Source organism: Epargyreus clarus, unplaced genomic scaffold (assembly GCF_041222505.1).
Source record: "Epargyreus clarus isolate Ecla_fem2 unplaced genomic scaffold, WU_Ecla_fem_2.2 ptg000026l, whole genome shotgun sequence".
Classification (NCBI taxonomy): domain Eukaryota; kingdom Metazoa; phylum Arthropoda; class Insecta; order Lepidoptera; family Hesperiidae; genus Epargyreus; species Epargyreus clarus.
In genome coordinates, this window is record NW_027332233.1 from 9,422,543 (window position 1) to 9,443,371 (window position 20,829).

At 34.1% G+C, this 20,829-nt stretch overlaps 1 protein-coding gene across 4 annotated transcripts in view; it reads left to right on the plus strand.

The window, feature by feature from the left end:
- The window catches only part of LOC140752955 (CKLF-like MARVEL transmembrane domain-containing protein 4), a 37,381-nt gene that overhangs the window by 7,185 nt on the left and 9,367 nt on the right, over positions 1–20,829 (plus strand). The window contains exons 2-4 of one of the 4 annotated variants that reach the window (XM_073087259.1): positions 13,771–13,929; positions 14,563–14,664; positions 16,001–17,805. In XM_073087259.1, coding sequence (XP_072943360.1) covers positions 13,771–13,929; positions 14,563–14,664; positions 16,001–16,090 — 351 coding nt within the window. In that variant the 3' untranslated portion in view covers positions 16,091–17,805. Of the gene's footprint in view, positions 1–13,770; positions 13,930–14,562; positions 14,665–16,000; positions 17,806–19,634; positions 19,790–19,935; positions 20,012–20,829 lie in introns of those variants that run through there. The other 3 variants (XM_073087257.1, XM_073087261.1, XM_073087260.1) reach the window with 3 other exon arrangements.

A 20,829-nucleotide genomic window follows, 5' to 3' on the forward strand; every position in this document is an offset into this window, starting at 1 on the left:
CCCACTAATATCGTGTAATGTTTAGTGGAGTAGTGTGGGGTCGGCCATCCGAGGTGGATCAATTTGCCCACCTTTGTAAGAATATAGGTTGGCGAAAAAATATCCTCCTATAGTACTAAATAGAAGATTTTGCATTAGCAACAAGTGAATTACGTAGAAACAGCTTTAACTTAAACTTTGAACTAAAATGAATATCTACACATTTTTAAAGTTTGTTATTTTTATGCTTGCACCACCGTTAAAATCTTCCTCGCAAGGGAAAATTGATTGCATCTTGAAAAGATTCCTTCATCAATTGATTGCATCTTGAAAAGATTCAATCAATTGATGAAGGAAAATCATGACTTACGGCCTTATGGTTATTTCCTACATAAAGCAAACCTGTTATTAAACGTAAAAAGTACCTACTATACGTAAGAAACATTACTCATTTACATTAAGGAAAAAATAACAATCTATTGTCACGGTTATGATCATGGTACCCGTGTAGTGAGAAGTGAGCAAAGATTATTCGTTATCTGCCGATTGTTTCAGTTCAAACATACCAGAGAAATAATGATAAGGTTGTTACAGTGGCGGATTTATATGTTTGCTGCCAGTAGGTTATTCATTTTTGTCGCCCTTACCGACTTCTACAATTTGATACCTTATTAGGGCAGTCGATTCAAAAAATACATGTGTTGTTACAATATTCACTCTATCAATACTGTCATAGCTATACGTATTGCAAGGAGAGCAAAAGGCGAAAGTTATCAAAAGTGCATCTGCATAGGGTAGGGTAAAGAGATTGTATCTTGGAATAATTTAAGCTAAAAGTTTTAGTTAGTCAAAATTAAATTCTATAATTGGTACATAATAATTATTTTTTCATCATAAACAATTTAACTGGCTAATTGAGTCGCTAATATTAACACTATATACTTAAACGTTTAATTTCTTCTTCATTTAATAAAAATAAGAAACTAATATTAAAACTCATAATTTACGCCTTATTACATATTTAATTAGAAATGATTAAGAGGATCAAAATTCGCAGTCGGGGCTTTGAGAGCAATGTTGGGTGAAAGCTGGTGTAGAAATGAAAGTAGTTCTGGCGTCGACACATTGGTTCGAGCCGCAGGCACCGGCGGCCAGCCACTGCAGGCTTCGCGAACTAGGGTTGCCACCTCTTACAAATTTTCAAAATATATATTTTTAAAGGCTAAAAAAATACTACTTTGCAAATATTGAGCTGGTGAGCATTATAATAACAACAAAAAGGGATTTTGGATAATTCTTCTTAAATACTCCTTAGTTATATTTTTTTTCATTTAACTTTATAAACAATAACCTTCTGTAAAACTAAAATAATAAAATTGAATAAATATCTATGCAACGAATATAGTAATAATAAGATAATAAAGCGTACGGGTTAAAAGTAATACTGTAAAAAGGTCAGCGCTGAAAAACCAATGTGAGCTAACCACGCTAAATGACGTCATTACATCGCACGTAATAATTATGTAATCAGTTTTATTTACAACCACAAATTATCAAGCAAAAGGTAAAGTATAGTATTATAAGGTAGCAACTTTAACCTCAATGAATTACTATACATAACTTACAGTTTTGATATACTATTTACTATTACAATAAATAATTATTTTGCGTGTGTCCACCCTACTTGTCACACACGACCAGTGTGACTAGTTGTCGTTTTCTCATCATTTCACTTATTTCTGGTGTATCCAGTGCGACTTTAATACTATATTTATGTATAGGTACATATATTTGTCTGGCTTAACCATTTTATTCATGTAACTGTTTCTGATATAACGATAAACAAGTACTTAATATTCTATACTCGTTCTATGAAACATACAGGTTCTATAATCGATATTAATGAAAGGAGAACTGTTCGTGGCTTAACTGGCTAACACTACTGCCAGACCTATTTCACAAAAAATAATAACATATGTTTTTTGAAACGAATTAAACGTCTTATGGTAGGTAAGAGTTGAATGGAGAACACTTCACTTATGTAAAAAACGCCGTGCCCCCTTCATGCGAATTACTCTATCCTTCTGTCTCGTTCTGTTTTATACGAGTGTATGTGTTTCGATTCAGAATACGAGCACCGTGCGCGGCCGTTTGTTTAACCCTAATATTGAACGAATAGAGATTGTTAAAATTTGTTTTTGTTTTAAATATATTCTCTTCATACTAGAACTTTGCAATGAATATAAAGGAACTTCTTACCTGCCAGGAGGAGCCATTTTAGCACACGTATCTTATTTATTTTTTGTTATCATTTTTGTATTTATCAAATTTAGCTAGATGTAGTTTTATTGTGTTTATATTTAACATCATTCTATGAAATAAATAAGTTATTCATATGTTACCTAAAATTAGATAAAGAGCAAGTGTTTTTAGTTTTTGAATATATAAGTTAATCATAACATAATATTTTAGAATAGAATGGAATATGGTTGAAACTACTACAAGATACCATAATAATAATTTGCAGGTGGTAGAACCCTTTGTGGTTCGACTCCGGCGCCGCCTATTTCTGCCTCATAACAGCAGTGTTAAGCACTGCTGCGTTCCGGTTTGAAGGGTGTGGTATGGGAGACACACTTTTCCGAGGCGTACCACCTTAGTCCTCAGGGTTAGCAGCGCATCTATGGCTGACTTCAGATAGGAATATTCAATCCTATCTGTGGTTGATTACAGATGTCCATGGGCGGCAGTAGCCACTTACCATCAGGTGGACTGCGTGCTCGTCTGCTACTCCCATATTATAAAAAAAAAAATGTGAGCCGTCACGGGACGCCTGGCAGATGTGAAACATCGACATTATTTTGTAAAAGTAATATGCAGAAAAGAACATATTGTGATAGGAACTAAATATGTCATAATGATAAAATAAAATATTACGATTTCGCATGGCGACACGTCGCCACACCGTACACACTACTGCATATAGACTGTATATATATACCATCGTATAGCGTGGCGACGCGTCGCCACGGCATGCGTCGCCACGCCAGAAATCGGTTTTACGTGCGGCTATAGATGTTTCACATCAAAAAATTAATGAGATGATATCTTATGTATCATTTCATCTTATAGTATTTTAAGACAAAATGTTGTTGTTTATCTTTGAAGGACTTATTGAAAGACACCTGTAAGTAAAGCGATAGTTTATTACCTTCATTGTTATCTTATCTATCGCTACTTTTTATTTGTATTATCATAAAATTGTGATTGTCTATTCGTATGTTTATTTGCTTCTCCTATATATAGCCATATATGCCTGTATGAGTTGCCGAATGTAATTATAGATTTTTATGTAGAATATATTTTCATGACTAAGTGACATTCTGTGGGCCTATTTAAGCACATATTATATTCAAATAAATTTACTAAATGCACGAAAAGTCACATTTTGTGAGTGTGAGTTTTTTTTAACACGCTTTTATATTAGCTTGGGTTGTACGTTTTTATGATGTATGTACGTAACAGTAACGGAATCTTTGAGCCCGATTTCCATCCACGTTGAACGTTCAGTTTAATTCAAAATTTTGAAGAATTATCAAGAACCGATGACAATAGACGATTTTAATAATTTTGTACCATAGTCCTTATCAATATCCTCAGGATTAACGATTTTCGAGGCGAGAGAAAGCGCCTTATGGAGAGTTCAGGCAAAGTTACTACATTGATTTTTAGCTTTGGAAAATAATAATGTTATTTCCCTATTCGTTCTCGTCTGTTCGTGAGTCACAGGGCTTTCTTTATCTCTTAAACCGTTATAGATAGACACTTGATTTTTTTACAGACTATGCATAATGATGGTCGCTATAACAACAAATACTAAAAATTAATAAAATAAGTATAGTTCAAAAAACTAAAAAACACGCTTTTATGATAAAATCCAATGAGTGCTCCACTTATCAATTTTCGAAAAGCACCCCACACTTTTTCACAATTATACAATTTACTGTTCCTTAATTGATTCCTAGATTGAAAATTATTTTCCACTTTTTAGTTGATTTTATCATAAAAGCGTGTTTTTTAGTTTTTTTAACTATATTTATTTCATTAAAAGTCTTTTTATATTGGGACATTTGGAATACATATACTTAAGTCTTGTAAAATAAAATTACACAGACGACTGCGACCACTTAGCATCTCGTTAATCTGGGCGCCCCTATGCCACATTATTACTCATAAGTTTCTTATAACTTAAACGAAAATGATAAATATTTTTATGGTGCATATTTATTTGTGTAAGATCAATACGTAGGCGGTGTGGTTTGCTTTAACAAGCGTTGTAAAGTTTCATTCAACAATACGAACATCTTGTAACTATGTCAGAGACGGCATGGTTGCCGTTTACTTACGATTTTTGTTTTACGAATGACGCAAATTCTGTTGAAACCCTTCGTTGTTACATTCGTTGCGTATTTGCGACATACTTTACGTACATGTGGACAGTGTTTGAAAAATATCAAATTTGTTATGGGTATGTAGGAAACAATCGTGTGAATGTTAATAAAATATACTTAAGTCTTTGGTTTTAAATTTTATAGAAATGTAAAATAATAAAATCTTCGTCAAACATTAGTATTTAATGTATGTAATGAAAAAATGTAGAGAACTCAGTGATTATCTATAGCAGTCTATCGATACCATCTTCATTATATGTTGTTACGTATTATAAAAAAATATATTTTATACATAATACTTTATTAATTTTCAAAAAATATTCCAAAGAATAGGAAGAGTCAAGCAATTTCCACAAGCGCATTTGTGTATGTTTTGTAACATTTTGTGTATGAATAACACAAGTTTCAAGGTCTTGAGACTATAATAGTTGCATTCGAATAGCCGTCACCTGAAACTGGAAACGAGAGACGAATAAATGTGTTGTGTATTAATGAAGAACACATCGTATTACGAACATTAAGTCACCTCTTTTTATTAGAGTATACAAACGTTTATATTTATTCGCTGCTGCTATAGAACGCCGTTTTATTTTGGGAGGATGCTCTTGTTCTCTTGTTTTACCGGCTAAATGGAGGTTGATCACAGAAACAGGTCACGGAAATAACGACCGAAAATAATAATTGTAATGAGATATTTGACTATGTACTACCTAGTAGATTAGACACGAGGAGGAATAGTTTCTTCCACGACTTATTATTACCGATTGGTACCTAATAACTAATAAGTATGTTGTTGTAAAATATATTATGTTGAATAATCAAACTAAGACAGTGTCTGTGTGACACGAGAGGAAAGTTTTTAATAACGAATTCTCTCTCTCGCTCTCTTTATAATAGCTCTTATAATAATAGGTATTTGAAAAAATAACAACATTAATTTACTTCATACTTTTATAACATTAAATTGAACTGACAATAATTTCCCAAGAGAATTACGTTCTATCGTGTCACCCGTGTATAGCGACGAAGAAATGTAATTTAATAATTAGAACAGGACGAATTAATGGACGTTGCCGTGGCAAAGGTTCGAGACGTGACCCCTGGTCTTTGACCTCCCAACGCTATTATTGAGCTACTTATCCTATTAGCCAAGGAATAACTCACATCAGTAATTAAAAGCGGGTGCAGTGGCTGTCTGTTTCATCATCAGACATACTGAACTAAACGAAAGAACAAACTATGTCCGAAGTTGTGCAAATACTATTATAGGTGTTATAGGCTATTAATCAAATATGTTGTAAGACATTTTAGACAGAAGGAAGTTGCAATAGATACGTTTAACGAAGCGAATAAATGGAAATAACAATGTTTTTAATCAGCCTGATAGAGATAGTTTTAGCATATTAGGTGTGTAAAGCTGCCCAAACTCAATCATTGATGGGTTGGGTTCGATCATCGATCGATCGATCTTCGTTCTGTCGATCAGGAACGTCGTTAGACGATCGATTGATTAGTGTGGGCACTCTAAGGTTTCAACGAATACCATTTGCGAAGGGACTCAATATCCATAGTGGAATATGCTTTAAGGACCTACCTCACGAATTGTCGCTATTTTTGTGACTAGCTACTTTTGTTTTCATCTAATCTTACAAGATGTAATCGATGATTCCTCTAGCCAGTCGGCAGCAGAAGCTTCACTATGTGCGTAATTTGTTCACCATTTGTCATCTAATTAAATACGTTTTAATTCGTTGGCGCTAGGATATAAATATACTCTGATCTCATCTGGCATCTATACGTAAAGAAGTTGATGCATATCACACATTCTTATTATTGTTAATCGTTCTACACTCACGTAAGACTGGTGTGATTTGTCTATATACCTATATATTATAATCTCTTAATTTCACGCGATTTAAAAATCGAGAACGAAAAAGAAAGTGAGTTCCTACTTCGTGTCGCAATTTAACTCAGCGGTGCTAGCAATTTTAATTCAGGAAACTCTGACAGCGTTTTATTTGGTACAGCTTTTGATATTTAAGGAAAAACCTTAGACTTAGTACATAATCTTGTAAGTATTGTGGCTCTAGCGGACTAAGGAAGGGGCAGTCCGCCCCGGGCCCCCGTTCCTGGGGGCCCCCAAACACAGTTTCTAAAAAAGGTCACCAGACTCATACGTCCGTATCGGCAAAAAAATCTATGACACATTTGTTACTTTGTAAAACCAAATCAATTTTTTGTACTGGGGGACCCCATTCAACTTTCTACCCCGGGCCTTTGACGACCTTAGTCCGCCACTGAGTATTGGTCAAATCACGTTAAACTTTCTTATTAAAGAATATCGTAATATTACTACACGTTTTCTCCAATGAAGAGGCTCGACCCGTTATGCGGAGTCCCAGCAGCAATGACCGGCTTGTTCACACACCGAGTTATCTTATAAATATAGTAGTTATTGTCTATTGTTTTACGTTATTTTCTCAGCGTGTATACATAGGCACTTGAGTCATCGTGCTCATCTACTGCTACATGATTGTAAATGATAATACGGAAATTATTTTGAAATCATCAAACCAATCCTAAGGTGTTTATCAAACATACTTAAAACAGTGAAAAAAGGGTCTCATTTTGAGGCAAATAGAATACTTATGTACACAAATATCACATAGACCATACATGGAATATGTATGTATGTAATAATGAGATAAGTGTGTACTTTTTGAAATTCTCAAAAATTGATGATTTAGTTAACTAAATAAATCGTTTTTACGATCAGTAATAAGACCACCTAATATTCTATTTTATAAGTAATAAATATTTTTTTATTAAACTTGTTGAATGAGTTTAATTCTGAAAGTTGAGGCCACCTGGTGCTAACTCTAACAATACCGTTTGAATTATCTCAATTGGTTGTGGCATCGCTGAGTACAGAATACGTATGTACGAGTAAATCGCTTGTGTAAGTGTCCAGCTATTGACACTAAGGCCAATTTTCAGAAGGATGTAAATTGTTTACCTACCTATGTCTGTTTTTGTCTAGACTCTAGACTAAACATATTATAGGTACAGAGTCAAAGTATATTTATAAGTAGACAATTATTATAAGAACTAAACAAAAAACCTTTTTTAGGATGAACGTACAGGATTTTTCAATTAAGGTGTGATTAAAACAAATATACTTAACCGATTTATATATTAATGGTTTTTTTAGACATATTGTTTGTAAAAAACGCCAGAATACAGAAATTGAATGGCTACTAAAGTCACATAAATGTAACGCTGCATGAAATCTAGGACAATGAAAATAAAAAAGCTTTCATTGAATCAATATTTTCTTCGTGGTATTTCTTGCTACTGGTGAAGGTCGCCTCGACCTTACCAAGGTTATTACCTTTAAGGGTCTGGATCGATAAAAAATATAAAGATAGACATGAGGTAAACACGTAGGTGACTCAGGTTTTATTGTGGTTGGCTGTATAGGTTAAAGCAGTGTTTGTCAGTATTTTTCAAGCCACGACCCCACTAGCATGTGAAGGATATTTTGTGACTACCTACTATCCACTTATTCTAATCTATTTTCGTTTTAAAACAAATATCAAATCCATGATTTTTTATTTATTTTCATCATAAGGTATGACTAGAATATAGAAGTATGACAAATGTCCTTTAATTAATATCTGTAAATACCTTTAAAAAAATAACAATTTGTTTTGAGGCACGGTCCACCGCGATCCCTTTATAAAGGCTTAGCGACCCACAGCTTGAAAGACACTGAGTTAGTCAGTAGAGTAGGTAGAAGCGGTAGAGCTATAACCATATAAAATATTTCGGGTCTATTAAAGAATATGGCGTCACTGTTGCAAGTGCGTGAGTTCCAATCGATCATAAATTGCGACTTTACGCTCTCCACGCACGGCAAGCATGATACGGACATTTTTGTAACAGATCTTAGACGGCCTACTATTTTATAGGATAATCAAGCTTTTGATAGTGTTGCCATGTATTTTAACGTTTCGTAGTCAAATAACAAACAAAGGAAATTAATTTTGTTCCTTTTAATTTTTACCCGACTGCCAAGGAAGGGTTATGTTTTTCGCGCGTATCTTGTATGTTTGTCTTTCTTTATTTGATCCGATCTTACAAACGGCTGGATGAATTTCAACAGTTAAGGTGTCATTATATTTGTCTCAATGACCCGAGTGTCCTTAGATAGGTGTTAGTAAAAAAAAATCAAAATGGCGGATTTTTGGCGCGAAATAGTAACACATTTAAAAAAAAAAGTTAACCGAACCTATCGAGTAGGGTATCAAATAAAAGGAAATTAAACGGAGATTATAAAAACATATTTGTATATATATAAAACAGCAAGGTGACTGACTGACTGACTAACTAAATGACTTTTTCATTTTTCAGAAATCAACGTACAGCCTAAACTAAGGACCTTACAGTTCTGAAATTTTGCACGTAGGTTCTCTATATAGCGTGAATAAGTACTAAGAAAGGCCTTTTGGAAATTCTACCCTTAAGAGGGTAAAATAGGGAAAAACAGTTTTTTTGAAATCCTTTAATTTTGAAGCAACTGCTATAAAATTTTGTATTTGGCTTTCTGGATAGGAACAAGGACGCACTTATTTATCCCCCTCCGAAAAATCAACCCCGTAGAGGGTTAAATAAGGGTTAAAAGTTCATTTGAACAACCGTCAATTTTGAAGCAAACACTATGAAATTTTGTATCAGGATTGTTGGATAAAAATAATGAAATTCTACCTCTAACGAGGTAAAATAATGACCGAAACTTTGAATTACTTAAGTTATATATTTTATAGACCGTAAATGGTGAATAGTTCTCGCGAAATAGTAACACGTTTTAAAAAAAATTAACTAAACCTATCGAGTAGGGTGTCGAAATAAAGAAAATTAAGAGTAGATAACTCATACATTATATAATGTATCTTATATATAAAATTCTCGTGTTAGTTACCGTACTCCTCCGAAACGGCTTCACCGATTTTCACCAAATTTTATATACATAATCAGTAGGTCTGAGAATCGGCCACTATCTATTTTTTTACCCCTAAGTGATAAGGGTTGTTCGCCCTTAACATTTTTTTATTTATATGGCCACACAACGTTTGCCGGGTCAGCTAGTACATATATACACATCGAGATGACTGTGCCAGAGATCAACGCAAATGGAAACCGCTGAACTTAAGCGTGCTGGAATTTTATACATAGGTTCTTTATATAGCGTAAATGAGCACTAGGATAAATAAAATAGGATAATATCGTTTGAACATCTTTTGTTTTTGAAGCAGACACCTACTATGAAACTTTGTATTGGCTTTCTGGATAAAAATAATGAAATACGTATTTCACTGCTTTTAGAAATTCTACTTCAGCCTTTTTGGTGCAGTCGGGTTTTTGATTTTTTAAATTAATTACTTGTATTTTTGTCTGGATTATCATAATTTAGATAGATATTAAAAAATAGAAATTACAAGTAATTAATTGAGGTATAATATAATACAACATTCTTCGTTACAAGAGCTTTGACAAAATAGATTGATTTATTTTGAACAGCTGCGGAATATTTTTTTCGCTATGTCTTGAATCTTGATTAGACGGTATGTAGTTTGTAGTACAGGGTATAATCACCTTTCTTCTGGATTCTTCTCTTAGCTATTGTAACCAGTGGCGTAGAAAGCCTTGGAAAGGCCCCGTATCAAAATTTGTTAGGCAAGTAATCATTCCTTTTATAGCCTTTTAAGTGATATTGTTGATAACATATCACGAATTTTTGTTTACACATGGGGCCTATGTAGCCCAGGGGCCCCATACTATTGATAACAGTAACTTGAACATCAAATATAGGGAGACAGCGCGAAACAAGAAAGGTGCCGGTTTAACGGGAAGTGCCGTGTGGTCGCGGTCGTTGACGTGGGATATTTCTATTTGCTTATCTTTTATCGTTTAAGTAAATATTGAGACTGCTTAACCTTCAAATAGCGAAGTTCTCAATTCGATTTTTATGTTTAATTCTTTAAAGCTTATTTAAAGTATTTAGCTTAATGTAAAACGCTAACTTAAGTTATTCAAATAATTATTAACCAACACTGTGTCATGACCCTTAAACAACAATTATCATTGCATTCGCATTTTTTCTACAGATATGATTGTTAACTTTAAATCTACCCAAAATTACACTACGCTAACCGATTTAAATCTGTTTGTATTTTGTAATTTTTCTGTAAGTTATTTTTTGTAAAATCTTATGAGAAATAAATGTCTTTAAACTTAAATTGCTGTATTTCCATAGGTATGTATAATTTTCAATATTATATATTAGTAAAGTTCAGTGTTAAATCTTGCGACATTTTTAAAGGGTAGCGATTGACCGAAAGAAAAACGTATAGGTACAATATTTCTCAATTTCTAGTTCTCTCAAAGATTAAAATAAACAGTTTTCACTAGGTAGCCAGCATTGGAATGAAAGTAACGAATTCACGGCACGCACCTAGATGCAAATGCACGGAAGTATGGTCGATGAACAGACGCGGATAGTTTGGGCGCGTCGCTCCAACGGCGGTACTCGCTGACCCCGTTGTAGCACGGTTTCACTACTTTGCAACCATTGACAATGCGTAGACGAATTGTTTTTAATTTGTAACAGCAAACTGTAGAATAACGTTTCACTCGTAAATGAGCCTAGCGTGCGTTTGGTAGAGTACATCATGACGTGAGTAAGGAGTTGTGTTGTTTACAGATATAAATTATGTTAATCATTTATATTTTTATGTTTTTATAATTGCCTAGATACTTTTTACATGAAATACAAAATTCGACGGCTTTGTCAATTCAGAGGAATCCAAAAAGCCATCTGATTTGCAGGGCATGCCAAAGAATGAGACACATACATACGCTTGAAAAATAGTCTTGTAAAGATATTAATGTAAAAATAATACTAAGTACTATAACATACTTAAATATTTAATAAACACGGCTTGCCATGAAGTGTAAAGATTAAGAAAGGATCAGAATTAGCATACAAGTTAGCTGCCATTGTTGGTAATTAGTATCTACTCCATTCAAGGTTAAGTGTATTGTATGGTATCGACGTCGTGTATCTTATGCTTACTTATTCATTTAAGTATCACAAGTGTCGAAGTAGGTACGTATCGAATGAATAAGGTGCTTGCATCGCATTAAAATCAAAAATATGGCGCGATGCTGTTTATGTCTGACATTGCTCGAGTGCGTATTACCTACATAGGCTTATCAATGTGCCTACGTATGGATATACTGGCCATTTCATTTTATGAAGCGGGATACTTTTGCCATGTAGAAAATTTTGGGTGAAAATTTGAAAATATATGGAACTTATTATTTTAGTGGCGTAGCGCCGGTATGCGTACCTTTGCAAGGAACTTGGTAAAAATACCCTTAGGCCCTCATGTTTACAATTTAGCTGACAAATCTTCGCTATTTTCATTTTGCCTAAAACGGTACACTTTCACGTCCTCCAGACATTCTTAGGGATATTGGTACAGAGGACAAAGTATCTAAAAAGCGGACAGTCCCTTTTAAAAAGGGGACGTATGGACGTTATATATGGATAACGTCGAATCGGAAATCCGGCCACGTTTTGTTATTTGGAGCGCAACTTTGTCGTGTAAAAGTCATGTTGGTCCGCGAGCCCATTGATAGGAGGGTCGGAATGGCGGCCAGTTCCATACTTATGCGACGCGGCGTGTACGCACTTTCACCGACTGTGTACGCTTCACACGTGACATCAATTTTTGGCCCAATTCTACGTCACCTACGCTTGAGTATGTATACGTGTGAATTTTCATTTTTAACTGAACTCGTTTATACCTACATGTATGTCGTGGTTTTAAGAACGCTTGATTTTTGTTGGGACCTGCCAAAATAAATAGGAAGAGAAATATTATAAAAACAAAAACTCTACTGTTTAAAAATAGATTCTATGTCACCCTCACAATTAAGACGAATCCAAAGACACCTCATATATTAACATACGTAAAGGCCTACATTCATACAAACATACACGATGACCCGCGTGGCGGAGCGGCCACCATACCGGTCTAACGCGGAAAGGGTCCCGAGTTCGATCCCCGGCCAGACAGATATCTAAATGATGAATTTAGATTTCTGTTTCTGGGTCTGGGTGTTTGTGTATTTGTCCATGTGTGTGTCCATGGCACCCGCGACACAGGGAATTCTAGTGTGGGGCTGTGAGTGTAGAAATCGTTTATTATTATTATTATTATACGTACGATTAAAACATTACCTTCTGCAGTAGGTTAACAATACAAGAAAAATTAAAGCATTTCATGTCGACATATACTTATATGTCGACATGAAATGCTTAGTAAAGCGCTATAAAGTTACGAGAACGGGAATATCAAGTGAAAATTAGAGTGATTAGCTGATGATACCAAATTATGTCGATTGGTATTTCTTTGAATAACACCTGTTTGCGATTGCGACAGCCGGGTCGTTCGACGGCGATACGAAACCGGTTCTCGCGCGCGGCTCCGACGGACATTTACCTGACACAGTTGCCCTAGTGGTACTAGGATATTACCGCTAGCCTTACTATTCCTCTCGATTCAATAAAGATATCCCGCAAATGATCTCTTAAGGTAGAAAACAGGACAGGATGTTTTTCAATTCTATTACTATAGAATACTGTGATCGTATGTTAAACCGGTAATTCTAGCTTTTAAGTAGGTAGTTATTTCATGTTCTCAAAACATAAATACAGCTTATTTTATTACATTAGTAAGCCGTTAGTTTTACGAAATGCCGTTTTGCTGATAATCGTTTGTACACAAAAACCTACATAAGTCAAACGACATGAAACATTGTTAGCGATAAAATAACTAAATTGCGTGCGTACCAGAGCTACGGGTTATGTGCAGACTATTCGACTTTGTACATTTACTTGTACTTTGTACTATTCTTGAAGTATATTTCCTTAACGTGCTTTACGGAAGTTGAATCGTAAAAATAGTTATGTTAGGAAAAAGTGTTATGCACTTATGCCCCAATCGTGTGTATTTCTCTTACTCTCTCTCTTTTTGCCTCTGTGTGAATATCGAGATTAGACTAGACAGGGATCGTGCGCGATCGGTCCTATAGCTTATTCGTCCATAACGAGATTCCTTGAAAAATGTATATTACCTTTAATATTGCAGTGGAGATTAAGGAACTTCCTTTTTGACGGGGTTCCCCTAACCGCACACATACCTACATATTTTTTTTGTTTTTGTAAATATTTTTTTCCTATTTTAATATAATACATGTCTGATCCTTTCAGGTTCTGGGCATATTGTGTATGGCGTTGGGTACACCCTGGGCGTCCACGTGGTACGTGTTCGTCGCGGTCACAGCCTTCATCACTACGCTTATGTGGAGCTTCGTGTACTTCCTCAGTATTCGAGAGGCCTTGAAGTTACCCATCAATTGGGTTTTGTCTGTAAGTATTTTGTATTATAATGTATGATACATTGCATGTGATGATATGATGTATTGCCCACACAAACATGTTCAAGAATGTCTTAATGGGCTTCTAGTTCCATATCTGTTTTTGACTCTAATGGTTATATTAAAACTACAAGTGATATAATATTTTATCCTATCATTGTAAAAAAAAAATCTCTTTATTTGGAGCGTCTAAAATCTTTTATACTATAGACAAATATTTTGTTCGATTCTACTTTTTTCTACATAGCTAAGTTAATTGTTTCATTGATTTATTTTATAAAAATAGCGCATGATGTTGCAGTCCACCTAGAGTAGCTTCTACCACCCATGACATCCGCCCAGGACATCTATAATCAACCCTAAATATTACTCCAGTCCTGGGGCTGGTCACAAATGTGCTGGTTCCATTGCGGACCGAGTTGGAACGGCTTCTACAAATCTCTCTTTTAACCGATTTTTACTATACTCTTCAAACCAGAACACAGCACCGCTTAACTGAAGTTAGTAAGCAAAAGTAGATATGACGGTGAAGTCTCGGGAGTCGAAAGGGTTCTTTAACAAAAAGGGTTCTTTAACTAAAAGTTTTAACTAAAAAATATTTAACAGTTGTATTTCTAATTTTCAGGAACTAGTCAGCACAAGTTTGGAGACGTTCTTCTATTTAATCGCTTTCATAGTGATGTTTACGTCAGTGTACGGAAACTACGGACGCAACGTTGCTGCTGCGGTAAATATTTTTTGCTCTAACAAACTATTTTTTAAGGTTTACCAATACAAGATTATGTATCTTATATTGGTTAATAGTATGGCGGTCCTTAATCTAACACATAATATTATATTGTTTATATGATTACGTTGAGTGGCCTCGAAACGGTCTAACACTGTAGACAATATTTTTACAAATCATGCAATATGCATTTATGAAATGAAACAAAAGCTAAGTCATCATTTATTTTTCCAATCACTAATCGATGATTAAAGGTGTTTTATTGTTTTAGAACGTCTTGCTCCGTTCTTATTCTTTAAGGATAATCTTAAAATGTATTCGTTATTTCTTAACCCAATTCAAATGACAACAATGTTATGAAATACATACCAGTAATAAATGATACTTAAAAATAAATTCTCAAATTTACAAAACTTATTACAAAATCGTGTATGTTTAAAAAAAGATGAATAGACATTTAAAATTTAATGTTAAGATACACATATGGTATTAGGTACTATACTAACAAAGTCAATTAATAGTCTCATAATATGATTTACTATCTATGGTAACATTTTGAATGTGGTACAACGCTACTTTGAATATTCTGATTGTTTTGCATAAAGTTCTGTAGTAGATAATATATAGGTAAATATTTTTACCCATCTTAAGCATACATACTTAATACCATCACTAGTATCAAATTTTAGTTCCGTCGATAGCGTTAAAGCGTTTAACTCAAACATTCCTGCTATAAATAGGATTGTTGTTACACCATACAAAAGGGAAGACAAACATTAGCGCCAAGCTAATGGAAGTACCTCTCGATTTCGATTGAAAGCTTTTAGATATCCATCAACAAGTCACTCAATTTGACAGGTGTTTACTTTAGCTTTGGAAAAAAGAGAAGTTTTAGAATTAACTAATAAATCATTTAGTTGAATTTGTATTGCGCATAAATTAATATGATAGTCTGGTATTCATGTTAACAGTATTTATCTTAAATATCGGTTGTAATATTTAAATGTGTCTAAAAGTGGTAAGAGGTATCACGCCATACCCTCTGCCTAATAACAACAGTGTTAAAAGCTGCTGTGTTTCAGTTTGAAGAGTGTGGTGAGGGACAGACACTGATTTAAGGCGTATTAATTTAGTCCTCAGGTTTAGAAATGCATTTACTGTCGACCCCCAAGTAGGAATTATCTGATTTGGGGTTGATTATTGTTTATAGATGTCCATGCGCGTCAGTTGTCACTTATCTTTAGGTGGGCTGTATGCTCGCTTGGTATTTGTATATCATAAAAAGGGAAATTCTATAGAAGACTAATTTAATTATCATTGTTTTTTTTGTTGTCAGGTGTTTGGTATCTTCAACACTATCGCGTACGGGGCCAGTTCGTATCTTCTGTACCAGGAGCACAGAGGCAGCGTGGCGGCGGCGGCGTGAGCTCCGGCGCCACCTCGCGGCGCCTACACGAACAATAGTTGTTGTTTTTAATCTTATTTTTTATTGAAAACACATTGTACAGTTCTTACTTCTACCAAGAATTAATTTAATAATTTAGTTGAAAATACATTGTTTACAGAATGAAATACGATAAGGTTTTGTACCTGGTTTTCTTAATTCGTACAAAGAAATGGTGAAAGTAGCAATTTTAGACATGAAAGATAATTGTTGCAAGTTATTTATTGGGATTAGAAAATATTTGCTTTATAATGTACTCACATTTAAAAAATGAGAAATTTTAAAAATATTATTTGTTATAAATGTTTCACGATTATTCGAGTGTGTTCATAATAATAGCAACCTTTTAATTTAATTACTAAATGTTAATCTGTTGAATATCGATGAAAACGACAACATTTCTATTAATATTTTTATAAAACTTGACTGATGTACCTACCATCGTGATTTATTGAACACATATTTAAACTTCTTCTACACAAATGCACATACAAAATATTTACTTTCATAATTTTAAGATATATTATATGTACCCTAGGCTAGTCTTTTTGAATTATGGCATTCTTTAACTAATAATACTATCTACTTATGAATCGAAATTATTATTACTATGAATATACCTATACATATTTTAGGACAAAATATTACCCATTTTTATAAAATTCTGGGATAACATGGGATTAATAATTATATACTTAGATACTGAAACATCTTAGTTTTATCACTTATTATTACTACGGGATGAAGTATTACAATATATGAACTGACGATATTTTTATATAGATACGATTTTTTTATTTAATGACTTATAAATTTATAATATTACGTATTTATTCTGACCACCATGTTGATTTTTAAGATTTTACGCATTGTTGACCTTTTCTATAGATTGCACAGCGATAGGTATGCATGGGATTTTTGATGGTAAATCATTTATTGCATTTTGTTTGAAGCGGTTGTGAACTATATTAAAATAGCTTTTTATATAATAATACATAAATAATGACATATATAGAGAAGCAACAAATTAAATTTCTTTAACATTCATCGCCATGGGTTAGGGACTTTTCCTGTCACGGGGTTTTTTGTCCATGTGCGGATCTGGTTCGCATGCGTAACACTTACGTCCTATCGATTTTGAGAAACCTTTCCTGTTAGGCATGCTATACGCTCGCGGGTCGTGAAGAGACTGCACTGAATTAATTCAAGGATGCAGGCGAAACAGGCGTGCTGGCGTAAACTCGTTCGACAGGAAGTCTTAGGACGCTTTTCCAGTCGCGGTGCTAACGCTCGCACGCGCGTCTTCCAATTCGCTTCAATTTCGCATGCGTGCCAATAGCATCCTATCGTTTCATATTCACACACGCACGAGGTCTGAAGACACTGTAGCGAATTATTTCATGTGTGTAGGTGGGTCACGCGTGTAAACGTAAATCCGCGTGTCAGGAAAGGCGTTCTTATATTATGTTATATACACATGATGTTTTGTCTTGTACGAGTATTTTTTTTTACATACCTACTGTATAATATTGTTTATATTACCATAGACGTTTTAGTGTCAGTTAATGTTTTTGTTAAGTACTGGTATATAGTAATAGTTATTAAATTCTAAACGGTACCTAATGTTAATGAGGAGGAAGTAATATACACAATAGTTAATTTAACTAATTTGTAAAAATATATATTAACATGTGCAATTTATGAGTTTTCTTTTAACATGTTCTCTTGGGTGATAGAATTAATTTAAAATGGCGCTGCCTTAATACGATCTTTCCAGAGTAAGTTATTGCTTTATTCGTGGAATTGTACGTAGAAAGAACGGTGATTTTCTTTTTTCTTGACAACAAAGATAGATAAAATTAATCTCATAGGTTACTTATTTTTTTAAAATGTTATTGCATAGAATAAAAAAACATTGGTTCATGTTTATTATTCTAGAAGCTAGCTAAACAAATAAGGATAAACTCTTACATATCTAAACTTAGATCATCGATGCTTGTTAAAATAATTAAACTGAAATACCTCTTGCAACTAAATTTAAGGCTTTTTCCTTTACATTATGTATTCAGAAGGTTTATGGCAATGAAGTAGAAGAGCAGGTGACATCATAAGTTATACTTTCAAGAGTGTAGTATGCACATACTCGTATATAATTACTGATATGCCACGCTCTTAAAAATATAACTTGCTTTATTGACGAAGAAACGAATTGGTTGAATGATTTGGACCCTTAATGACATATTTTTTGTAAAGCTGTGTGAAATATATCAATCTATAGTGTACAGTCTTAAGTCTTTTCATTCAGAGAGCCGTCCAGCGTTCCAACAGTCAGGCAGCAATGGATTAATGACTACGGTGATAATGATGATAATAATCTCATTGTTTTGTATCCAGAACCAAAAATACTTCCACACAGAAATGAATTCGATATGAATTCTCCGGACTAGAATCACAAAGAATTGAAAGCGTGCCAAAATTGCGATAAAAAGGTTTCGCTAATACTTCGATCAACAATATCGAAGCTCTAATAAATATAAAGGTATCGTCGACCGCACACATGACATCACTCGCAATTTTGAAAGGGCTATATAAACCAGACAATTGGAACTACGTCTCCCTACAGTAAGTATGTGATTGTCGTCCGCCAATAACTGTCCCATTGCTAATATTTTCTAGAACTCTGAGGCGTGCAGATTTTAGCAAGATGTTTTCCTTCACCGTTTAAGCAAGTGATACCTAATTAATTTCTAATACGCACATAACTTTGTTAAAGTAAGAGGTGTGTGCCTGGGATTTGAATCTCGAACCTCCCAAATGAGAAGCTAAGATTCCAACTTCAATGCTATAACTGGATAATATACTGGATATAATGTATGTAGTATATTCCTAAAATTATGCTAAAATAAAGATATAGGAATCTGCTCTACGAGCTTCTTTAGACACGGATTTTAACGGTTTCCCTTACCCATTATATACTTATTTGGGAAAATACAACAAGCATGGATAAGTAAGTAAGCATCTATCAGAGTATATTAAGATCTTAGTCCTATTTGATATTGATGTGTATGAATGACTTTATTGCGACGGTTTTTGATTGAAATGCAATAGAAGATGAGTCTGACATCCACCAGGCCTGTAAGTGACTATTCCTTCCAGACATCCGTAATCAACCATAGACACAATTAGAGGACTAAGTTAGAAGCCTCAGATACGGGTCTCTCCCTTAGAATCTCCAAACCAGAACACACTGCTGTTATAAGGCAGAAACAGGTGTAGCAATGGTGTCTCCGGAATCGAACTACGAGGGGCTCTACTACTAGCTGATTTAAATTTATCAAAAAGTTCGTATAAGTATGGTCCTAGCGTTTATAATATTTATTCTATAATTATACAGTAGATTCCTAAGTCAACAAAGAAATGAAAGTAATCTTCCCTCTATCAAATCATTCAAGGAAAAATAAAACATATGTAACATAGTACACTTATATTATTATGTCTGGCAATAAAGTCACCTTACGCATGCGCAAACAACAAGTGAGTCAGCGAGCGAACCATTGGCCAGCTCGGATGCATGGCGCGGTGGTAGTCAGCTCGATATTCCTCTGTAGTGCTAACGCGCGCTTTTCGCGTTTTCATACCACGACTGCAAACTGTTTATCCGATAAATAAACAAATTATTATGTGAGTAATAACAAAAAAATCTCCACGACATCACTAACAATAAACTTTAATCAAAATTTAAAATACTATCGCTTTGGCCTTAATTAATAAATTGTAATGTGTGTCACATGCAATTAAAACTTTTATAAAATTTTAATATTTGCTAGAAGAAAGTTGCGCACGAGTTCTCGGGATTAAACGTCTAAATCTAATAGCTACCTCAGTACTTCGATTTCAATGCACGTAAGTACTTGAAATGAGTCATCGTTTCAGTTTCAGTTGCGTGGTTTTACTTATTTTTAGCTAAGTTTTCCATTTCCAATACATAATGCTTTTCGTAGATTTTCTTTACTTCCCATTTAAGTAATTTCATTGCATTGGGATTTCGTGGCATGATTGTTAGATATAGTTGCTATCTTTATGAGAACATAACTTCTTATATTATTACACTGATACGAAATATTTATAGAATCATAACAGGAAACTTGCACTGTATTTGTGTAAATTACCTATTTGTTTTATAAATTTATAACGATGATGTTATAGCCAGACCATGGATAAGTAAAGAAAGTATATTTTAAGTGGTATTTAAACGCGTGTATTTGTAGGTGTACAAAAGCCTGCACATACCTTGATCGGTGCATATATTTGCGACAGCCGATGACCTCGGCCCACAAACACAGCGTCATGGTCCGCCAACACGGTGACCTAGACTGCCGTTTTTGGAGATGATCTGATGGGGCACCTTTTTCTTAGGATATGCTCTCTTTTGCGTAATAGATTCCTAGAAATTATTTAACATGAGTAATCATTTCATAACTTATTAATGTTGCTTTTAGAAATAATGCACAAATGAATACATTATGTTTCTATACTAGAACAGCATGCAAACATGTTTGTTATAATCGCATGTTACAAACGTGTTTTCACACTCATGTTGTAAGCCAGAGAAGTTTCAGTGGATTTCTTGGTAAATAACACATGGCTTTACGTAGGAACCTAATCTTGTATAAGTAAGTTTAATTACAGATGGGCTTCCAGTATCTCAATTTAGCATGCCC